The sequence below is a fragment of the Echeneis naucrates genome, chromosome 15, assembly GCF_900963305.1.
Source record: "Echeneis naucrates chromosome 15, fEcheNa1.1, whole genome shotgun sequence".
In the NCBI taxonomy this organism is placed as follows: domain Eukaryota; kingdom Metazoa; phylum Chordata; class Actinopteri; order Carangiformes; family Echeneidae; genus Echeneis; species Echeneis naucrates.
The window spans coordinates 21059831-21076386 of NC_042525.1; the positions used below are offsets into that span (position 1 = coordinate 21059831).

At 40.1% G+C, this 16556-nt stretch overlaps 1 protein-coding gene across 2 annotated transcripts in view; it reads right to left on the reverse strand.

Annotated features, from left to right (window-relative positions):
* arfgef3 (ARFGEF family member 3) overlaps positions 1-16556 on the reverse strand; it is a 54215-nt gene that overhangs the window by 19915 nt on the left and 17744 nt on the right. Inside the window, exons 13-23 of one of the 2 annotated variants that reach the window (XM_029521566.1) lie at positions 16216-16348; positions 15760-16114; positions 15507-15642; positions 12220-12572; positions 10277-10431; positions 7655-7663; positions 4532-4697; positions 4222-4329; positions 2051-2266; positions 795-905; positions 174-324 (exon numbers count right to left, since the gene is read on the reverse strand). In XM_029521566.1, the coding sequence (XP_029377426.1) occupies positions 174-324; positions 795-905; positions 2051-2266; positions 4222-4329; positions 4532-4697; positions 7655-7663; positions 10277-10431; positions 12220-12572; positions 15507-15642; positions 15760-16114; positions 16216-16348 (1893 nt within the window). Of the gene's footprint in view, positions 1-173; positions 325-794; positions 906-2050; positions 2267-4221; positions 4330-4531; positions 4698-7654; positions 7664-10264; positions 10432-12219; positions 12573-15506; positions 16115-16215; positions 16349-16556 lie in introns of both variants that reach the window. The other variant, XM_029521565.1, reaches the window with a different exon arrangement.

The window sequence follows — 16556 nt, forward strand, 5'->3', positions numbered from 1 at the left end:
CTGGTGTTGGTGCGTCCCAAATCTAAATACAATCTTTTATCTTTTAAATAGTGAGGTCAGAATAACAGAGGACTGCTGTGCTATTGGATTGGTTTAACTTAGAAATTATAATGAATTAAGTTAATCACTGCCAAACACAGACAAATTGAGTGTACAGGTGAGTGTGTGTGCACCTGAAAACATGTGGCCAGCAGTCGTGATTGTGGCTCCCCATTTCCAGCCCAACATTCAGAATGGCATCCATACACAAGACATGGGCCGTGTGAAGACGAACTCCCTGAGGACGTCCAATCTGCTCTAAACGCTGTTCCACACGCTGTTTCACTGGACACACACACACAGCAATGTGTATCAGAAATATTACATTCACACAAGGAGACATAGGAACATGAAAACTGATGTTTGTAGGTCAAGAACAAAATTCTCAACTTTCAGACTTACAAATAAAATGATCTGAAACTGACTGTCTAACACCATTAAAAGCATCAATCTCAATCTTGTTCTTTCCTTTACAAACATGTGGACAGTAAAAATTGTGATGTTAAGTGACACAGCTGCCACTTGGTGTTACTAAAAGTGGCCTTCTTTCCAAAGCACCTTTAACTTTATTTTGAATAAATACTCATCAGTCTCCATCAGCATTGATGGCACAATTATATATATATAAAAAAAAAAACAAAAAACAAAAAAAAAAAAAACGTTTTAATGATCTTATTGTGTATTCTTGTGTGTGTTTCTCATCATTGTGTGTGACCTTTATAAGGTCTGAATAGTACGATGTGTGTTCTCAGTACCATGTGCGATGGCATCTCCCGCCTCCACTACTTCCTTCTCCTCCTTCTCCTCCTGCACGCAAGAGGCTGCAGCCATCTGCGCTAAAGCTGACGCACAATTGGCAGCAACACCTGATACAAACAAATATATACACAGTGAGTGAGCTTTTGCAGCTCGGATTCATTCATTCTTTTATCCCAAATACACCACTGCCTTGACTTGGCCACTGCTGATATACCATTGCAGAGATTCACACATAATACCTCTGTATTTCAATTTAAAGTGACTGTAAAAACCGGATTATCTCTTTGTGCATCTTCCTGCAGTTTAAGGCTGTACACAAGGTGTACAGCCATTTATATTTATTAGTGCTTTTGTGCTGACAGATTTCCTCCCTGGTTGGTCATGCTGTTCTGCCTGTAACTGATACATTCAGACATCTGAAAGGGGTACGATCATAAAACTAAATGTCCCCTGATATCCCCTCCAAAACTATACAGAATAGTTAGCAAGAAGGTTTAAACTCCTTGTGAGCTGGCTCAGGTTCTTACTGGACTGCAGATACTGGTCAAAGTGGTAAATCTGTTTAACACATAGCAAAATAAAGTGGATAGGAAAGGGTCTCACAGTGGCAGCAGACAGTCATAAGGTTCAGGTTGCCACCATAGGTCCAGTCAAGTGGACTGCTTAAAGCAACTATCAAGATGTTCAGTTTCATTTTCCTTATAAAGATGTATCAGTTTATACAAAACTCTTATTACCAGCAATCCACAGACTGCAAATGATGTTCCTCTGTTACATTAGTAACCATTTCATGTTTCACTCTTTCTATTAACATGTATACATCTATAATATGTGAACCTACAGTGAACTATATTTTTTCACATTTCAAGTATAATCTACTTTTCAGAAGTTCTGCATATTTTCAATTAGCATGGAGCAAGGGGGGAGAGTCGGGGGCCCTGCCAAGATGGCAACAGTAAAGCAACTTACTCTCCGCTTCAAAACATGTAAGTGTGTATATAGGAATGATTAATGTCATATTTTACTGATATTCAATCTGCAACGAGGTAGTGCCTTAAAAAAAAGTCTGAGGAGTCATGGATGATTCCAATGGAAGCTGCTCCAAGTAAATGGTGAAGATTTCTTCTTGGCTGATATTAAGTATCTGGACACAACACAGGACCTCTCTGTTTTGGAGTAAAGGTGAGGCAAGTGTATGCAGGCCATGAGAGATACATCTCCGCTGTCTTATTATTACAGACATTTTACCCACCCAGGGCACAGCTGAGTGCAGCAGCTTTGCGTAGTCCGTCTAAACTCAGGCAGATGGTGTCTCTCTCTCGCTGGCTCTGCTCTTTCACTCCCTCTGCTCCCAGGATGAAGGCCAGGCCCTTGGAGCTTCCGGCCATGCGGCCAGTCAGTGGTGTGGATAGCACATCAATCAGGTTCTTCCAGACACCAGTGAGGATGAAGCGTGAGAAAACAGCTCCTGAAAAACACATACAGAGCCATTAGCCATTACTTATGGCTAAATTTGGACTACTGCTAAGTGGCAGAGAGACCAACAGCAAACAGGAGAATGGTCTTGCATCATAGGGTGAACCTGAGACACTGAAATAATATGACACACGTGCCAACCACGCATTCACCCCAACCCCCAAAACAACACAAAAGTGAAGTAGCCAAATTCTGGTAGAGAATACTGGGAGAGAATTTAAAGGTCACATATTTTACATTTCACACCTCAGGTTTTATCTCAAGTGTCATTATCCATAACAAGATATAATCATGGTTTTAAGAACCAAGAACCAAGAACCATCTCAGTGTAGTTTTATATCTCCTCAGGCTTCTCTCTGGGGAAACAATAGGTCCATCAGCCAATCAGAAGAGAGGATCGGAAATTGTCTCCTAATTGGCTGACTGTTTTCAGAGGGATCCAATAGAATAGAGTAGATTTCAAGTAAAGAGACACCAAATCGTGCAAGGTTGGATGTTGGCACCTGGTTTTGAGGCTCAGTTTCTGAATGCAGGCTGTGAGCATTTCTCTGTGGAATGAGACCATTTTTCAGTGTTCAGATCCAGGTAGAATTAGATTTATGGACAAGTCCCTTTACAAAGCATGTGAGTTTCCTTCTGTTACTTGGTGTTAACGCAGCAAGTGGCTGACAATTGTGACAATTCAAAAAGGAGTATTAAAGTTATAGACACAATAAAGGGACAAGTCCCTTTACAAAGCATGTGAGTTTCCTTCTGTTACTTGGTGTTAACGCAGCAAGTGGCTGACAATAGTGACAATTCAAAAAGGAGTATTAAAGTTATAGACACAATAGCGGGATAAACTGTCATCAGCGGTGACTCAGCAACTGTTTCCATCGCAATTCTGGCCTGTCCTGTATCCTTCAGGGGGATTTGGAAGAAGCACAGGTGGTCCCTGACTCATTTCCTCCTTCTCTCTCACCTTCCACATCTGCTTTCTCTCACCCTTTTGTTTTCTTTCACCAAATTTCTCTCTCCTCCCCATTAGCGCTCTTATACAATTAAGAATTAGCGATCATAACCATGTTCGTCTCATTTAATTCATTTATTCATCTTCTACCACTTATCCGTTTCCAGGTCGCGGGGTATGCTAGAGCCAATCCCAGTTCACATTGGGTGAGGGTACACCCTGGACAGATTGCCAGTCTATTGCAAGGCCAACATACAGAGACAGACAGAGACAAAGAACCACTCACACTCACACTCAGACCTACAGACAATTTAGAGTCACCAATTAGCCTACGTCTTTTTGGATGGTGGGAAAAAACAAGAGTAACCAGAGGAACCCCTGCAAGCACAGCAAAAACATGCAAACTCCACACAGAAAGGCCTCAGGTTGGGAACCGAACCAGTGACCTTCTTGTTGTGAGGCAACAGCACTAACCACTATGCCGCCATGCTCCCATATTTCATTTTCACTGCAGACAAATGCAAGCATACAGGTGAATAAGTTAATCAGACAGATCCTAAAATGTGATGAATTTAAATATTAGTACTTTTATACGCATCTCTTATTTTATATGCATGTTGGGACATTTCAGTCCCTGCTGGTTTTGATATGTGTTTCATGGGAAATTGACTGCCATCTATAACGTACTTAGCACTTTACTGGGTTTATCCCCCAAGGTTGAGGAACTAAGGATGTTATATATGTTACAGCCTAATCAGAGGACGTATGATCAGTCCCACATTCATTCTTTACTCACAGGGAAATAAAAGAACGGGGTATTTCTCTATTCTTGTCTGACAGCATAAGACAAAATTCCTTGTCATTTTCAAGAAAGCACAAAAGAGGAAACAAAAGTAAGCTGGAGGATGTGAGCTGGCAGCACTAATCTGGGAAGATCCACCTTTAATCAGAGGTGAAAATGTAGGCGCTGAGCAGCAATGATAATGAGCAATACTAACCTGCCAGCACGGTGTCACCGCCAGTCTTGTCAGAGGTGAGTGGCAACCGGCTGGATGCCCTCCTGATCAGCTGGCCACCAATGGCACTGCTGCCCAGTCCATCAATATCTGGGAGGAGTGGGAGGAAAAAATAGAATGGTCAGCATGAATCAAAGAAAATCTGCAACATTTGCAATTTATAGGGTTAAGTATCTACTGCAACTAGCTTTGCCTGTTTCTGGCCAAATCGAGTCAATTTGTGTGTCTACCTTAATCTCCTACAATGAGGATAAGTTTATATTTCGATTACACGCTGTTTGTGTGTGTGTACCTGTAAGCATGGTGATTAGCGGCAGTGTGTGGTCATCTGGGGAGCCCCAGTACCCAGCCTCGGCCAGCAGGTTGCGTTCCAACACCTGGTGATAGAGTTCCTCAATCCAGGCCTGGGACAAAACCACGAGGACCCCACTGCTCTGGATCAGACGCACAAACTCCTTCTGCACCACAGGAAAACACACAAATGCACAAATCATACTATATAACCCTTGACTACACTGTACTTGTTACCACTCAGGCGTGGGACAGAAACATCATCAATATTTTCATTGAACTTTCCAATTTTGACTCACCGCCATTACTCTTTCAGTCTGTGCCTCAGTCTCTCTTTGCTTAATGTCTCCATTTCTAAGTTTATATTCTTCAACACCTTCATAAACTTTTATTTTTATGCAGAGCTATGAGACTGGATGACACATTGTCAAGATGGCTGCCGAGAGCAGGGGTGGTTTGTCAGGCTCCACTCCTCTCTCCTTTTTTCACCTAAAATACCTTTTTATTCTCGCATTTTTGGCTCTGCAAACATCTAACTTCAGTTCAAGATGCCAGGGTAAAAGAAAAAGAAGTCTACAGCCAACCAAGGATATACTTCAGGAATAACCAGGAACCTGCTCCAAACAACTGCTATGGAGGGTATGGCTGCACCTGGCTTCTTTGTTTGTGGGTACATGCACAACTGCAGGTGTGCATGTTCCCCCAGATATGCACAACTGCCAAGTACTTCACAACAGCAATGTGGAGACAAAAAGTTTGCTTATTTTTTTGGCTACTACTTTGTTCATGGATTCTGTGTCCTCCTTAGTCAATGTTCCATATCAGATGAGCCATCAAGGGGCACTACTCCAGATGTAAAGTCACAATATATACTGGACATTTCCAAACTTTACTTTTTTGGATATGGATATCTGATCATTTATACACTGTTTTGGCAAACGGAACATATTTATGGAAGTAACAAGATCAAACAACACAACAAAGTAAAAAACAAAATGTATATTTATATTATATTATATTTATATATTATTATTCATGCTGTTACTAAGTAATGATATGCAGCTGAACCCTGGGCCATCAACTAGCAACACTGGCCACACAGAAACAGCAGCAATTGCCACTTGCCAAGTTGTGGACACTCAGCTGATTGTTGGATTGCTGGAACCCTCACTGATTCTAACAGGTCTAAGTGACTGTGTCAACCTAGTTCCCCAGCTAGACTCAATCACTAAAGGAAGTCTGATTATCCCTCAAGAAATCAAGCAGAGTAAGACTCCAACTCAACCCTTTTGCTGAAGACTCAAGCACCTCTACCATCACACCTCCCTCTGCAGCAGGACAGATTCAAAGAAAAAATGGCACACAGTAGAGCAGCTCTCCAGCAAAAAGTATGAACAGTATACCATGGAAAGGTGATTTGGGACCCAAAGAAAAAACTGAAGGGCATTACTGGTGGTCATCTGAACATACAAAGTATTATACCAAAAAGAGAAAAAAATCCACATCTGTTAGTAGACTCCAACTTGGACTTTGGCTTTGACTGAAACCTGACTGTCCAGTCACACCCCAACAACCATGACTGATGTGCCTGGGTACACCTGCTTCCGCAGAGAAAGACGCCTACAGAGACTCTCCTTTAAACAGAATCACAATTATGTGCCAACAGGAATTCCTAAACATAGAATTAATCAATTTGAAACTGAATTAAAACATTTAAATTGGGACAATGTTTTGCAAACTAGTGACATAGACAGATGTTGCGATATCTTGACAAATACTATGACAGTGTAATGTAATTCAGAAGTTCACTTGCCCTCTTAAGTTTAGACAAACAAACCCTGCCATGGATAAATAATGACATTTATCAGCTCATGAAGAAGCGGGACCATGCATTAAAAAAAAAAATCACTGTCCACAAAATTGCATACAGATATCCACATCTAAAAGGGGCTACGAAACCGGGTTGTAACTGAACTAAGAAAGGCAGAGAGAATTTATTTAATGCAGCTAATAAATGATTGGGGAACAGCTCATATCTTTGGAAACATATTAATACACTCTTAAACCGTAAGTCAAAGCACCATGGAGAAATAAAGGAACTTAATATTAAAGGAATGATTTCCACTAACATTGAGGAAATAGCTAATGAATTAAATACATACTTCATACAATCTGTAGATGAACTTATATTAAACTCCCAGAAATGTCAAAAGTACTTGAAAAGGTCATTGCAAATCAATTAATGATGTGTTAATAATCAGTTTTATCACTCTAAACAATTTGGATTTCGCAAAAAATGTTCAACTGAGATGGCACTGTGTCATTTCATTGAGAGAATAAAATGTTCACTTGACACTGGAAATGTGGTTGGAGCAGTGTTCTTGGACTTGAAGAAAGCCTTCGACACTGTAAATCATGAGATACTTCTCAGTAAATTGTGACAACTATTTAATTTTTCTGCTTTTGCTTTTTGTTGGCTTAGCTTGTATTTGGAATATCAACAACAATGTGTTCGATTACAGAATGTGAAAACATCTCCTTTGAACAGTAAGACTGGTCTGCCACAGGGATCAGTTTTAGGTCCTATTCTTTTCTGCTTATACATAAATTTGCCTACCATCTGTATGGACACTGAATGTCAGATGTATGCTGATGACAAAGTGTTTTATGTTTCAGCAAAGAATCCCTGTCAGGCTTCAGAGAGATTAAGCAGACAGATGGTTACTGTTTCAGAATGGCCACAAAAGACTCATTTGACATTTAATCACAAAAAAACAGTATCAATGTGCTTCAATAAGAGGAAAAGTCCCTGAGAAATTTCGTGTAACTATTGATACTAAAGAAACTGAGGTGGTAAATGAGTTTAAATATTTAGATACAACTCTGGACCCACAACTTAAGTTTGACACGCATATAAAGAAGCTATCCAAAACTGTAAAAACTAGCCTGAACTGCTTTAGACTTATCAGGTCATGTCTCTCTTTTAAGGCAGCTAGCTCATCTATATCTGCATGCCATGGTTCTTTCACATTTGTCCTACTGCATTGCCGCCTGGGGCCAAGCCAGTGACTCAGCTACCAGACCTTTATTCTCACTTTACAAACAAGCTTTGAAAATTTTAGACCAAAAATCCCTAAAAATGGCACCACTGCAAAATCATTGAAAAATACAATTTGATGACTTTTTCCAATTTTAAAAAGTTCTCCTTCTTAAAAATTGTTTTTAAATGTTTATATGGACTGGCCCCACATGTGATGTCTCACATCTTTAAAAAGACAGACAACTCTAGGACAATGACAGGAAGCAGAACGAATAAGAACTGTCAAATTCCAAGGTGCAGGACAACATTTGGCCAATCATCCTTCTCAGTGCAAAGTACACACTTATGGAATCCCTTACCATCAGAAATTAAATCTCAGACAGAACTAAAGAGGTTTAGTGTGAAAGCAGCTGAAATTTGAACATTAATTTCTTACAAGTCATTGTTAATATAACAGCAAATTCCTAATGTTAAATGTGAAATCCAACTCCTGTTTTTATCTGTAATTGATAACTGGAAGTGTGTTTATCTTTTTATTAGGTAATTAGGGTTAGGGTTAGGTAATTAGGTAATTTTTATTTTATACAATAAAAAAAAAAGAAAAAAAGAGCAACACTAGGCTAAATATGTAAAGGTCTGGGCAGTATTAGTAACCCTGCTTTGACACACACAAGCACCTTTTTTTGTTTTGCAAGTTTTTATACTTTCATAGCAATTAATTAATAAATCTGTTCAACGACTAAAGGTCAAATATATCTTATGTCTTTTACATTGGAAATTTTTTCACCAAGTGACACAAATGGAAGAAAGGAAAGGGACAGAGAAATTATATATTCATTAGTGTATACACTGAATAGCCCTGTATCGGGCATGAAAACAGAAAGTTCAAGTAGTTGTGACAATTGAGGCCTGTATCACGAAGCTGGATTTCAGTTTAGCGAGGTAACCTGCAAGGTAACCCCAGGTTTTCAGTATCACAAAGGTGGTTTACCTTTATATTGAGGGACATTGCCATGGTAATTTACACGGATCACTTAACCTGCCACGGAGCAGGTTAAATTCAGGATTAAGAGCTAAACAGGAACGCCTACTGACCAATCAGTTCTCTTGGAAAATGGCCTCTCCGTTCCCAGATGAGTCCATTGGGCCAATAAAACCATGAGAGGGGATCTGAAAACAGACTGAGTTAATTTTCCAGTTAGATTTTCTGGTTTTATTTTCCAGACGAGATAAATGGACTTGTTCCCAAGTCCTCTATGCTCCACTGGGGTAAATCAATTTCTAAGACGAGCAACTAAAAAAAAAAAAAAATTAAAAATTGAAGTATAAATTTATGGGACACACACAGACAAAATTTTGCCAATGTGGTAGGGATTTAATCTTATAATCCTGGTAATTTAGGCATTGACAGAGTCAGCGAGAGTCAGAGTCAACTGTGTTACTTTTTGCTTGAATTATTGATTAATAGGCCTCATGTTTTCTTAATATTATAGTTTGCTGCTCCATTGTGAAATATGCACTTTGTGTGTTCTCCATGGTCCTGTTAGTTGTATACAGAAAAACTCTAGCCCTTTTACGTGAACACACACTGATCTAGATGAGAAAACCCTGTTAGCAGGTTGATAACCAGCTTTGTGACACCATTTATCAGGATTTAGGATGTCTGGATGGGAAGCCAGATAATGTAAAGAGATTCAGTACATATTACCACAGCTTTGTGATACAGGCTTCTGGTTTTCAGGCTAATTTTCCGATACAGGTTCTGAGCATTATCTCTGTGGACTGAGGCCTTTCATACTTTCACTGCATTAATACTGAAGATAGACCAAATCATGTATGCATGTATAAATGTCCATGTATGTAAGTTTTAATTTTAGATGTATTGTGTATTTAGGAGCCCGGGGAAAGTGGCTGATGTCATGGCATCAGCTAATGTGGCCCTAACAACAAACAAAAAAACTATACAACTAGATCTGATTTATAATCAAATACCATATGGCGGTTTAGACAGTGATACATTTAAGTATATTATAAAATTATTGAAGATCCACTTCCTCAGTTTTCAAATTTTCTGTATCATCCTCATTGATGAGTTTTCTGTCTGTCCTGCTCACACCATAGGTTTCAGATCCACCCACAGGTCACCAGTGAATTATTGTTCAACTCAGTATATGGGGTATATGGGACATTCCAACCACTTCAGCTTATGTTTCTTTAAGATTTTCATGGTGGATTTTGATTTGTGGTTTTGTGCAAACCAGTTTCCTCTCACCTTCACCTTATCAAGTCTGCTCTTGTTCAGTTTCCTGTCTCGCCTACTGCTACACACCTCCAAGGCCAAATATTTCAATAGTTTACATTGGAACAAGGAGTAATTACTGTTCCATCTTTTATATCTGTTTTACCCTCTCCTCTCCTTCAAGTTCATTTATATTAAAAGTGGATTAACATTAAAAGAAAGGCAAATTTTTAACAACTTCTTGCTGCAGGAGTACCATTTCCTTCATAATAATAATCCTATTTCATTTTTCTCAGGGTGTGCAGTGCATAAAACTGGCAGAGAAAAATCAATACACACCAAACAAAGCAAAGTATTTTAAACACCAGGAGTTGTGTTGCAGGAATTCATTAAAGAGCAAAATACACTGCATTTGAAAACCATCATTATCTCCTTCAAAGCACAGAGACCCTTACCAGACTGAGAACAGGAGCGAGCGAACGTCGCCTGTAGTGGTCGCAGCAGCAGAGTTTGAGATTGAGCAGCAGAGCATAGTACGACACCAGGTACAGACCGTCTGCATTCATCAGAGACTGACAACTCAAAGTGTCACCTGCCTCAAAACCTGGGGAGTGGATCCCACCTGGAGAAAGGACAGAGACAGGAAGGGGCAAAATCTCCAACCAGCTCTTATATAACACTGAGTAAGCACAAACCAAAATATGTAATAACTGTGTGTGGTACTTGTTTTTAAGCCACTTTTTGTCATAAGAAAACATGTAAATGCAACTAAATCTGGATAAAATATTAAAAGGTGGGGAAATTGTTACGATGTAGAAGAAGAGAGAGAGCAGGGGTATAGAGGTGAGAGAAAGAGGGAGGGAGTGATGGACCGAGAGAAGGAGATGGGTGTGACAGGAAGGAAGAGAAGAAGAGTCAAGGAATGGAAGGAAGAAAGGAAAATGATGGAAAGAAAGGGAGATTGAACAGGTTTAAGAGGGTACAACAAGGACCACAGAGTGATAGATGAGTGGATGGAGAGAGGAGAATAGACACTTGCACAAGTGAGAGGAGAAGGCGAGATATGATCGGTCGGTGATGAAGTGTTTCAATCAGAAACTCGCTATGGAGATTTGCATATCCCACCAAATTCATTAACTCAAGTTAACCGTACAGTTTAATTTTACTCTGCTGATGCAAAAACTCCCAGAAGGCTCTCTGTTTTTACAGATGGATTATGAGCCATGTTCCAAAAGCAAAATGTTTCATTAAATTGTTCCTGCTCTAAGGTGATGAACTGATTATAGAGAACAGTGGAGACATTCAGTCTGCAAATTCCCAAATGAAAGTTTTTATTGAATGGTGCTCCACAACAGAACAAGGGAATATTCTTGTAGAGGATTCAGTGAAACAGAAGGGTTGAAATTACTTTTAATAATGAATTTCTGACTTTAATTTATTATTTGTATGAGTTTGTTGCAACTTAAGGCTAAAAAACCTTGAACCTCAGATGACATTGGTATGGAGACAAAGCTGGAGGTGTGAATACAGAGGAAATCATGTTACCATAGTAACTGGATTTAACAGAAACCTGACTCACATTTAACTCATTTAATCTGCTTTGTGTTACATGATGTAATGTTTAGTGTCAGATGACTGTTCGCAGCACTTTAATTGGTGTTTTCTTACTGAAATGCACCCTGGGAGTTGTAATTGATATCTCCCGGAGGGTTTCTAACTATCTCATACCAAGGGTTAGGGTTAGGGTTAGTCCAGAAAAATGAGCCAGACTTGTTCATCTGGAACACCATTTTGTTTAAAGCTCATACAGTATATTTTACACATTTCATGTGTTTCATTTTAAGTTTTGATGTACATGAGAAGACATACTTGTAGATTTAAGAATCCAAACTGTTTCATTGTAGTTTTACATCTCTCTCTCTGGAGCTTTTGTGACAACAGGTCAGTTAGCCTATCACAGAAGAATATATGAATCTCTCTTCCGATTGGCTGACTATTTTCTGAGTAACAGATATAGAATTTTTTTCTATCCATACAACCAGCTTTTTTTTTGGTTGTTTGTTTGTTTGTTTAGTTCTTCTATGTTTTTGTCGCTGTTTTTCACTTTGCCTGTACTTGAATTGTATAACAGAGTCCCCACAGGGCAATGTGTTTATTTAAGATGTACTCTACTGCTGCTCATGTTCAAACATCTGATGTTTCATTTTGAGACTCAACCAATAGTAGTTGCTGAGACTGAAGAGGATGCAGCACAAATCACTCCACCCTCAGCAAATATCCTGTGTTTGCTTTGCTAAGACACACACACACACACACACACACACACACACACACACACACACACACACACACACACACACACACACACACACACACACACACACACACACAGTCTCTATCCCATTCTCACCAGCCTGCAGTCCAGAGCAGAAGGTGGAGGAGAAATTCTGCAGTGACAGGTCAACCTCGGTGGCAGTGGCTAGTCCCAGCAGCCGGGGCAACAACACCACCAGGGACTGGACAAAGAGCCGAGCACTCTGCTGGTCAGCCTCCTGGTTGCGGAGCAGTTTGAGAGACAGGGCGGCGTTGCGGAAGGACCGGTGGCCTGGGCAGTCATGAGGTGTCTGCTGCTCCTCATCAACAAGTGAAACGTTGTCAGAGCCAATGTCAGAGACGTCAGACCGACCTGAGTCCTTCTCAGCAGCCATGGAGTACTGGTCACATGAGTCGAACTCTGTCCGGGACAAATCTTGCTCCTCCATGCTGGTAGAAAAACAGGTTCAGTCATTAGATCATTTCTATATTGTCTTTATTTCTCTGATTTATTTACCATAGTAGGATTATCATTGCCTTGCTTTAGTTAGGTTCTAGGTTCTTTGGTTCTGTGTTCAGGAATACATGTCCCAATCTGACCCAATGCTGTAAAATCAGATGCAAACACTGAACACCCTGGTTCCATTTGCAGTTTTGCATAAAACAGAAACGTTTTTAATAGATTTGCAAATAGTTTTTTTTTTTTATTCCCATCCCCATTACTCATTCTTCAGTGCACTCAGTGCAGTCATATATACATACACATTAAGCAGGTTAATAGAAACATGCCCAATAAGTTCATCCACACCAAGTTGACAATGATAGCATGATGCTGTTTGCATCAATAGACCAGCAACTTTCACTTTTCAGTAGCAAACCGTAAAAATGTATACAGCTCCTCTTAATTTGTTTTCAAATTCTGACCAAAAACAAGTTTCATTTCATAGAATGTTAACGAAAATGGACCTGGATTCTGGGCCTGGAAAGTGAAGCCAGCATGAAACAGCCTAAAAATTTTACTCTGTCTAATGAACATCAGTTCGAATATATTTTGTCTAATACTTTCCAATATATTTATTTTACTGCTGAAATGTGAATAGATATTTTGTTTACTTCTCATTGCGGAATAGTGTAGACTCATGAACAATGAAGGTTTAACACTCCAGACATCAGTTTGACCTTAAAAGCTCTGTATATTTGTACAAGGAGGATAGCACGACCTACCAGAAAGGACACAGCTTGATATGAAACTGTTTATGCTCACACATTACTGTTACAATAGTTGCCTTGGTTGACTGCACTCGAGAAGCAGATGCTGCCTTGCCAATGTCAGTAGAAGATAATAAATACTGTCCGCGGCTGATTTTGGTGGCCAAGTCCATGCACTCAGTGAAGAATAACTACTCCCGATGAAGAAGTAGAGAACTTTGTTAGAAGGCGCGGAGGGCCTGCCCTAAGAAGATAAAATATAAATGATCCTGGAGGTCAGGACTCTTCTCTGTGATGCAGGGATACAGACCACAGCTGACTACACCTTTCATGCAAGAAACTATTCAACTTTAGACTGTCCAGATTCAAGTCTCTTCTTCCTCCTCAGATTCCATTTGAACTTGCACAGTTGAAATACTTGCAATTAAGTCTATGGGAAAATGAATTGTCATTTGATTTGCTACTTCAATAAAGATTTGATGAGTTTCTGTAATAAGTATCTTAAATAAGAGTCTGTCTCTTATTTAAGTCTTCTTTATCTTTCTTTTTTGTAAACAAACAAATATCAAACAAATAAATACATTCATGTGGCCCTCCTATTCATCTTTTAGCCAGCTGCTAAGACAGCCTCGCTTGTTGACTTGAGCAAGTACACAACCATCCGTATCTGTTCAACCATCTACATTATCTGTATTCGTACTGGAAAAGGGCTGTCCTTAAACCGGAAGTGGGCGTGGTTTGTAAGAAAGCTGTACTTTTAATTTTGAAATTGATATGGGTCGATCAGAAGTTGCCATATTTATTGTAAGCCTCAATATATTTTTATTTAGAGCTTAATTTGTATTTCACCAATGCAAGCAGAGCGAGTCGACCGGAAAATAATTTGAATCGGTGAAGAAACTGCAAGAATGAGAAACGCAATGCGGGCTGCATGCAGCCCTGTCTGTCACATAAGTACCGCTTCTGTTACGATTCACTTATTTTAAAATGATGATGTAGTAGTGTGGATGGAGCCTAACTTTTTAATCGCTGTTAGGTTAAATGATGATCTTACCGGGGGACTCGATCAGGTAGTTGTAAATATCGATGTATGTCACCTCCAGCCATTCAGTGGGATCATTTCTCCATAAAAATGAAGGCAAACAGAAGGGACAATGAGAAGTACCCATATATGTGAGTTTTCCATTGTACTATTTTCCCCGGTATAGCTAGCGTGTTAAATACGAATCTGGCATGTTGAAATTACGTTTTAAGCGAACTACTGGACAGTGTTTTTTAACTTGTTTTCCCCTCTGATGGGCGTGGCTTTCAGAGTATGACGCGATGCGCTCGATCTAGCTCACAGGACGCCATGATGAGGACTTTCCTTCAGCCCAGCACGGATTTTGACTCGTATTACTCATAGGGTACTCGTCAGAATTGCTATATCCATACCAGTTACTCGTTTCAGCCGAATATGTAGCATGTATATATAAGTATGCTAGCCGCCATCTTGGAAAACGATTTACGGCAACCCCGCTTGGTCAAACTTCAGCCCTCATATTGCTGAGAAAAATCATCGCGGGAAGAAGGCACAGTAAGATGAATTGAAAACGTTTGACAACTGCAATTGTTTAATTAACGATGACGAGGATGTAAACAAACAGACCATAACATCAATACAATTCTCAACATTAACTACATAAAACTGGAGACCATTTAGGCTACATTAAATAAACAGCTTAGCTTAGCTAGCCACAACGTTGCTCTCGTATTCCACCATTTAACCACCTACGATCTTTTGTTTTTCTCCCGCCCACTTAAAATCAAACCGTAATTGGCTAATTTTCCCATCACTCTCCAAATCATAACACATAGCTTAGCCTTCCCAGGATTCGTGAAGTCCGAACCAATTAATGAGCGAGCGATCCAAGACGGACAATTCTGATTGGATATGGTGTTTCAGGACAGTGACCTTTTCATTGCTGATGTGAACTTGACAGTAAACTTAACTTTAGAACATAGATGAGAGAAATGTATTAAATGTATTGTATTAAATTGAATTAGATGGATATATATATATATATATATATATATATATATATATATAAAATATCGCTATTATTTAATAGCTAGTCATATTTTTTGTCCAAATTTTTTAAGGGCCTTCTGATATATAAGGTAAACACAGCATACCTGAAGTTGCTCTCACTGTATCGTGACCCTCCCGTGTGATGTGACCTGGTCCTGGACTCCACAGACAGGAAGTTGGTGATGTCAGGGTAGACAAGGGCATGACTCCGCTGGACTACATCAGGAGGAACAACACCTCCTCTATCTCCCCCTCCTCCTCTACCAGCTCCGCCTGCTCTTTCTTTTTCTCCTCTTCCTTCACTCTCCCTTGAGCCGCCTGCTTCCTCTCGTTGACTCCCCTTGTCTCGGTCCAGACTCTGTTCACATGTAGTCCCCTCTTGGCCACCATAGGATGAGGGCGAAGAGAGACGAGCATCTTGCCCACACTCTTCAGGAGTAGTGTGGCCTGGACCCAGTCCAAGCTCCCCCGCCTCCAGATCCAGGGTGGTCTGGCCTGTTTCAGTGGTGATGCTGATGCTTATGTCAGGGCTTCGCTCAGTGGCCCTGGTGGCAGCCATGTTGGAGGACGGAGAGCTGGGATCCCATGGAGCCTGCTCAGAGGACAGGATGTGCCTCTGCCATCTGAAGTCGGCCTCATTGATCTCCATGGACTCGCGTGTTGATTCTGTCCCATCCTTCAGATCCTCCAGTCTCCTGAGGAGGAGCCGAGCCTGAGAAACACAGCTATTACTGTCCTGCACATTCATTAAGTTCATTTTAAAACCATTGGATCCCCTCTTTATGTCTGAGACATCCAGCATCAGAAGTGTACCTGTTCAGGTTGTATCCCACGGCCATGAGAAAGTTCATCTAGTGCTCCAAGTAGAGCACAGGCACAGGAGACTGAAGAGAAACAAGCCTCGATGCCTCCCTTCATACAGGCCTCTGTCATCCCATCCATCACTCTGGAAGAGGAAGCAGACACACAAACATACAGCCCTTTGTATATTAAGTGCTTTGTTTCAAAATTTATATTTATTGACTTGTGAAGCACATTATGGAGGTTTTTACTAAACAGTCCCATATTATGTAAAGGTCTACGTCCACATGGTCTTTGATTATAAATCAGGTTTATTTCTGTTTAAAGACACAATACTACATACAGCTAGATGT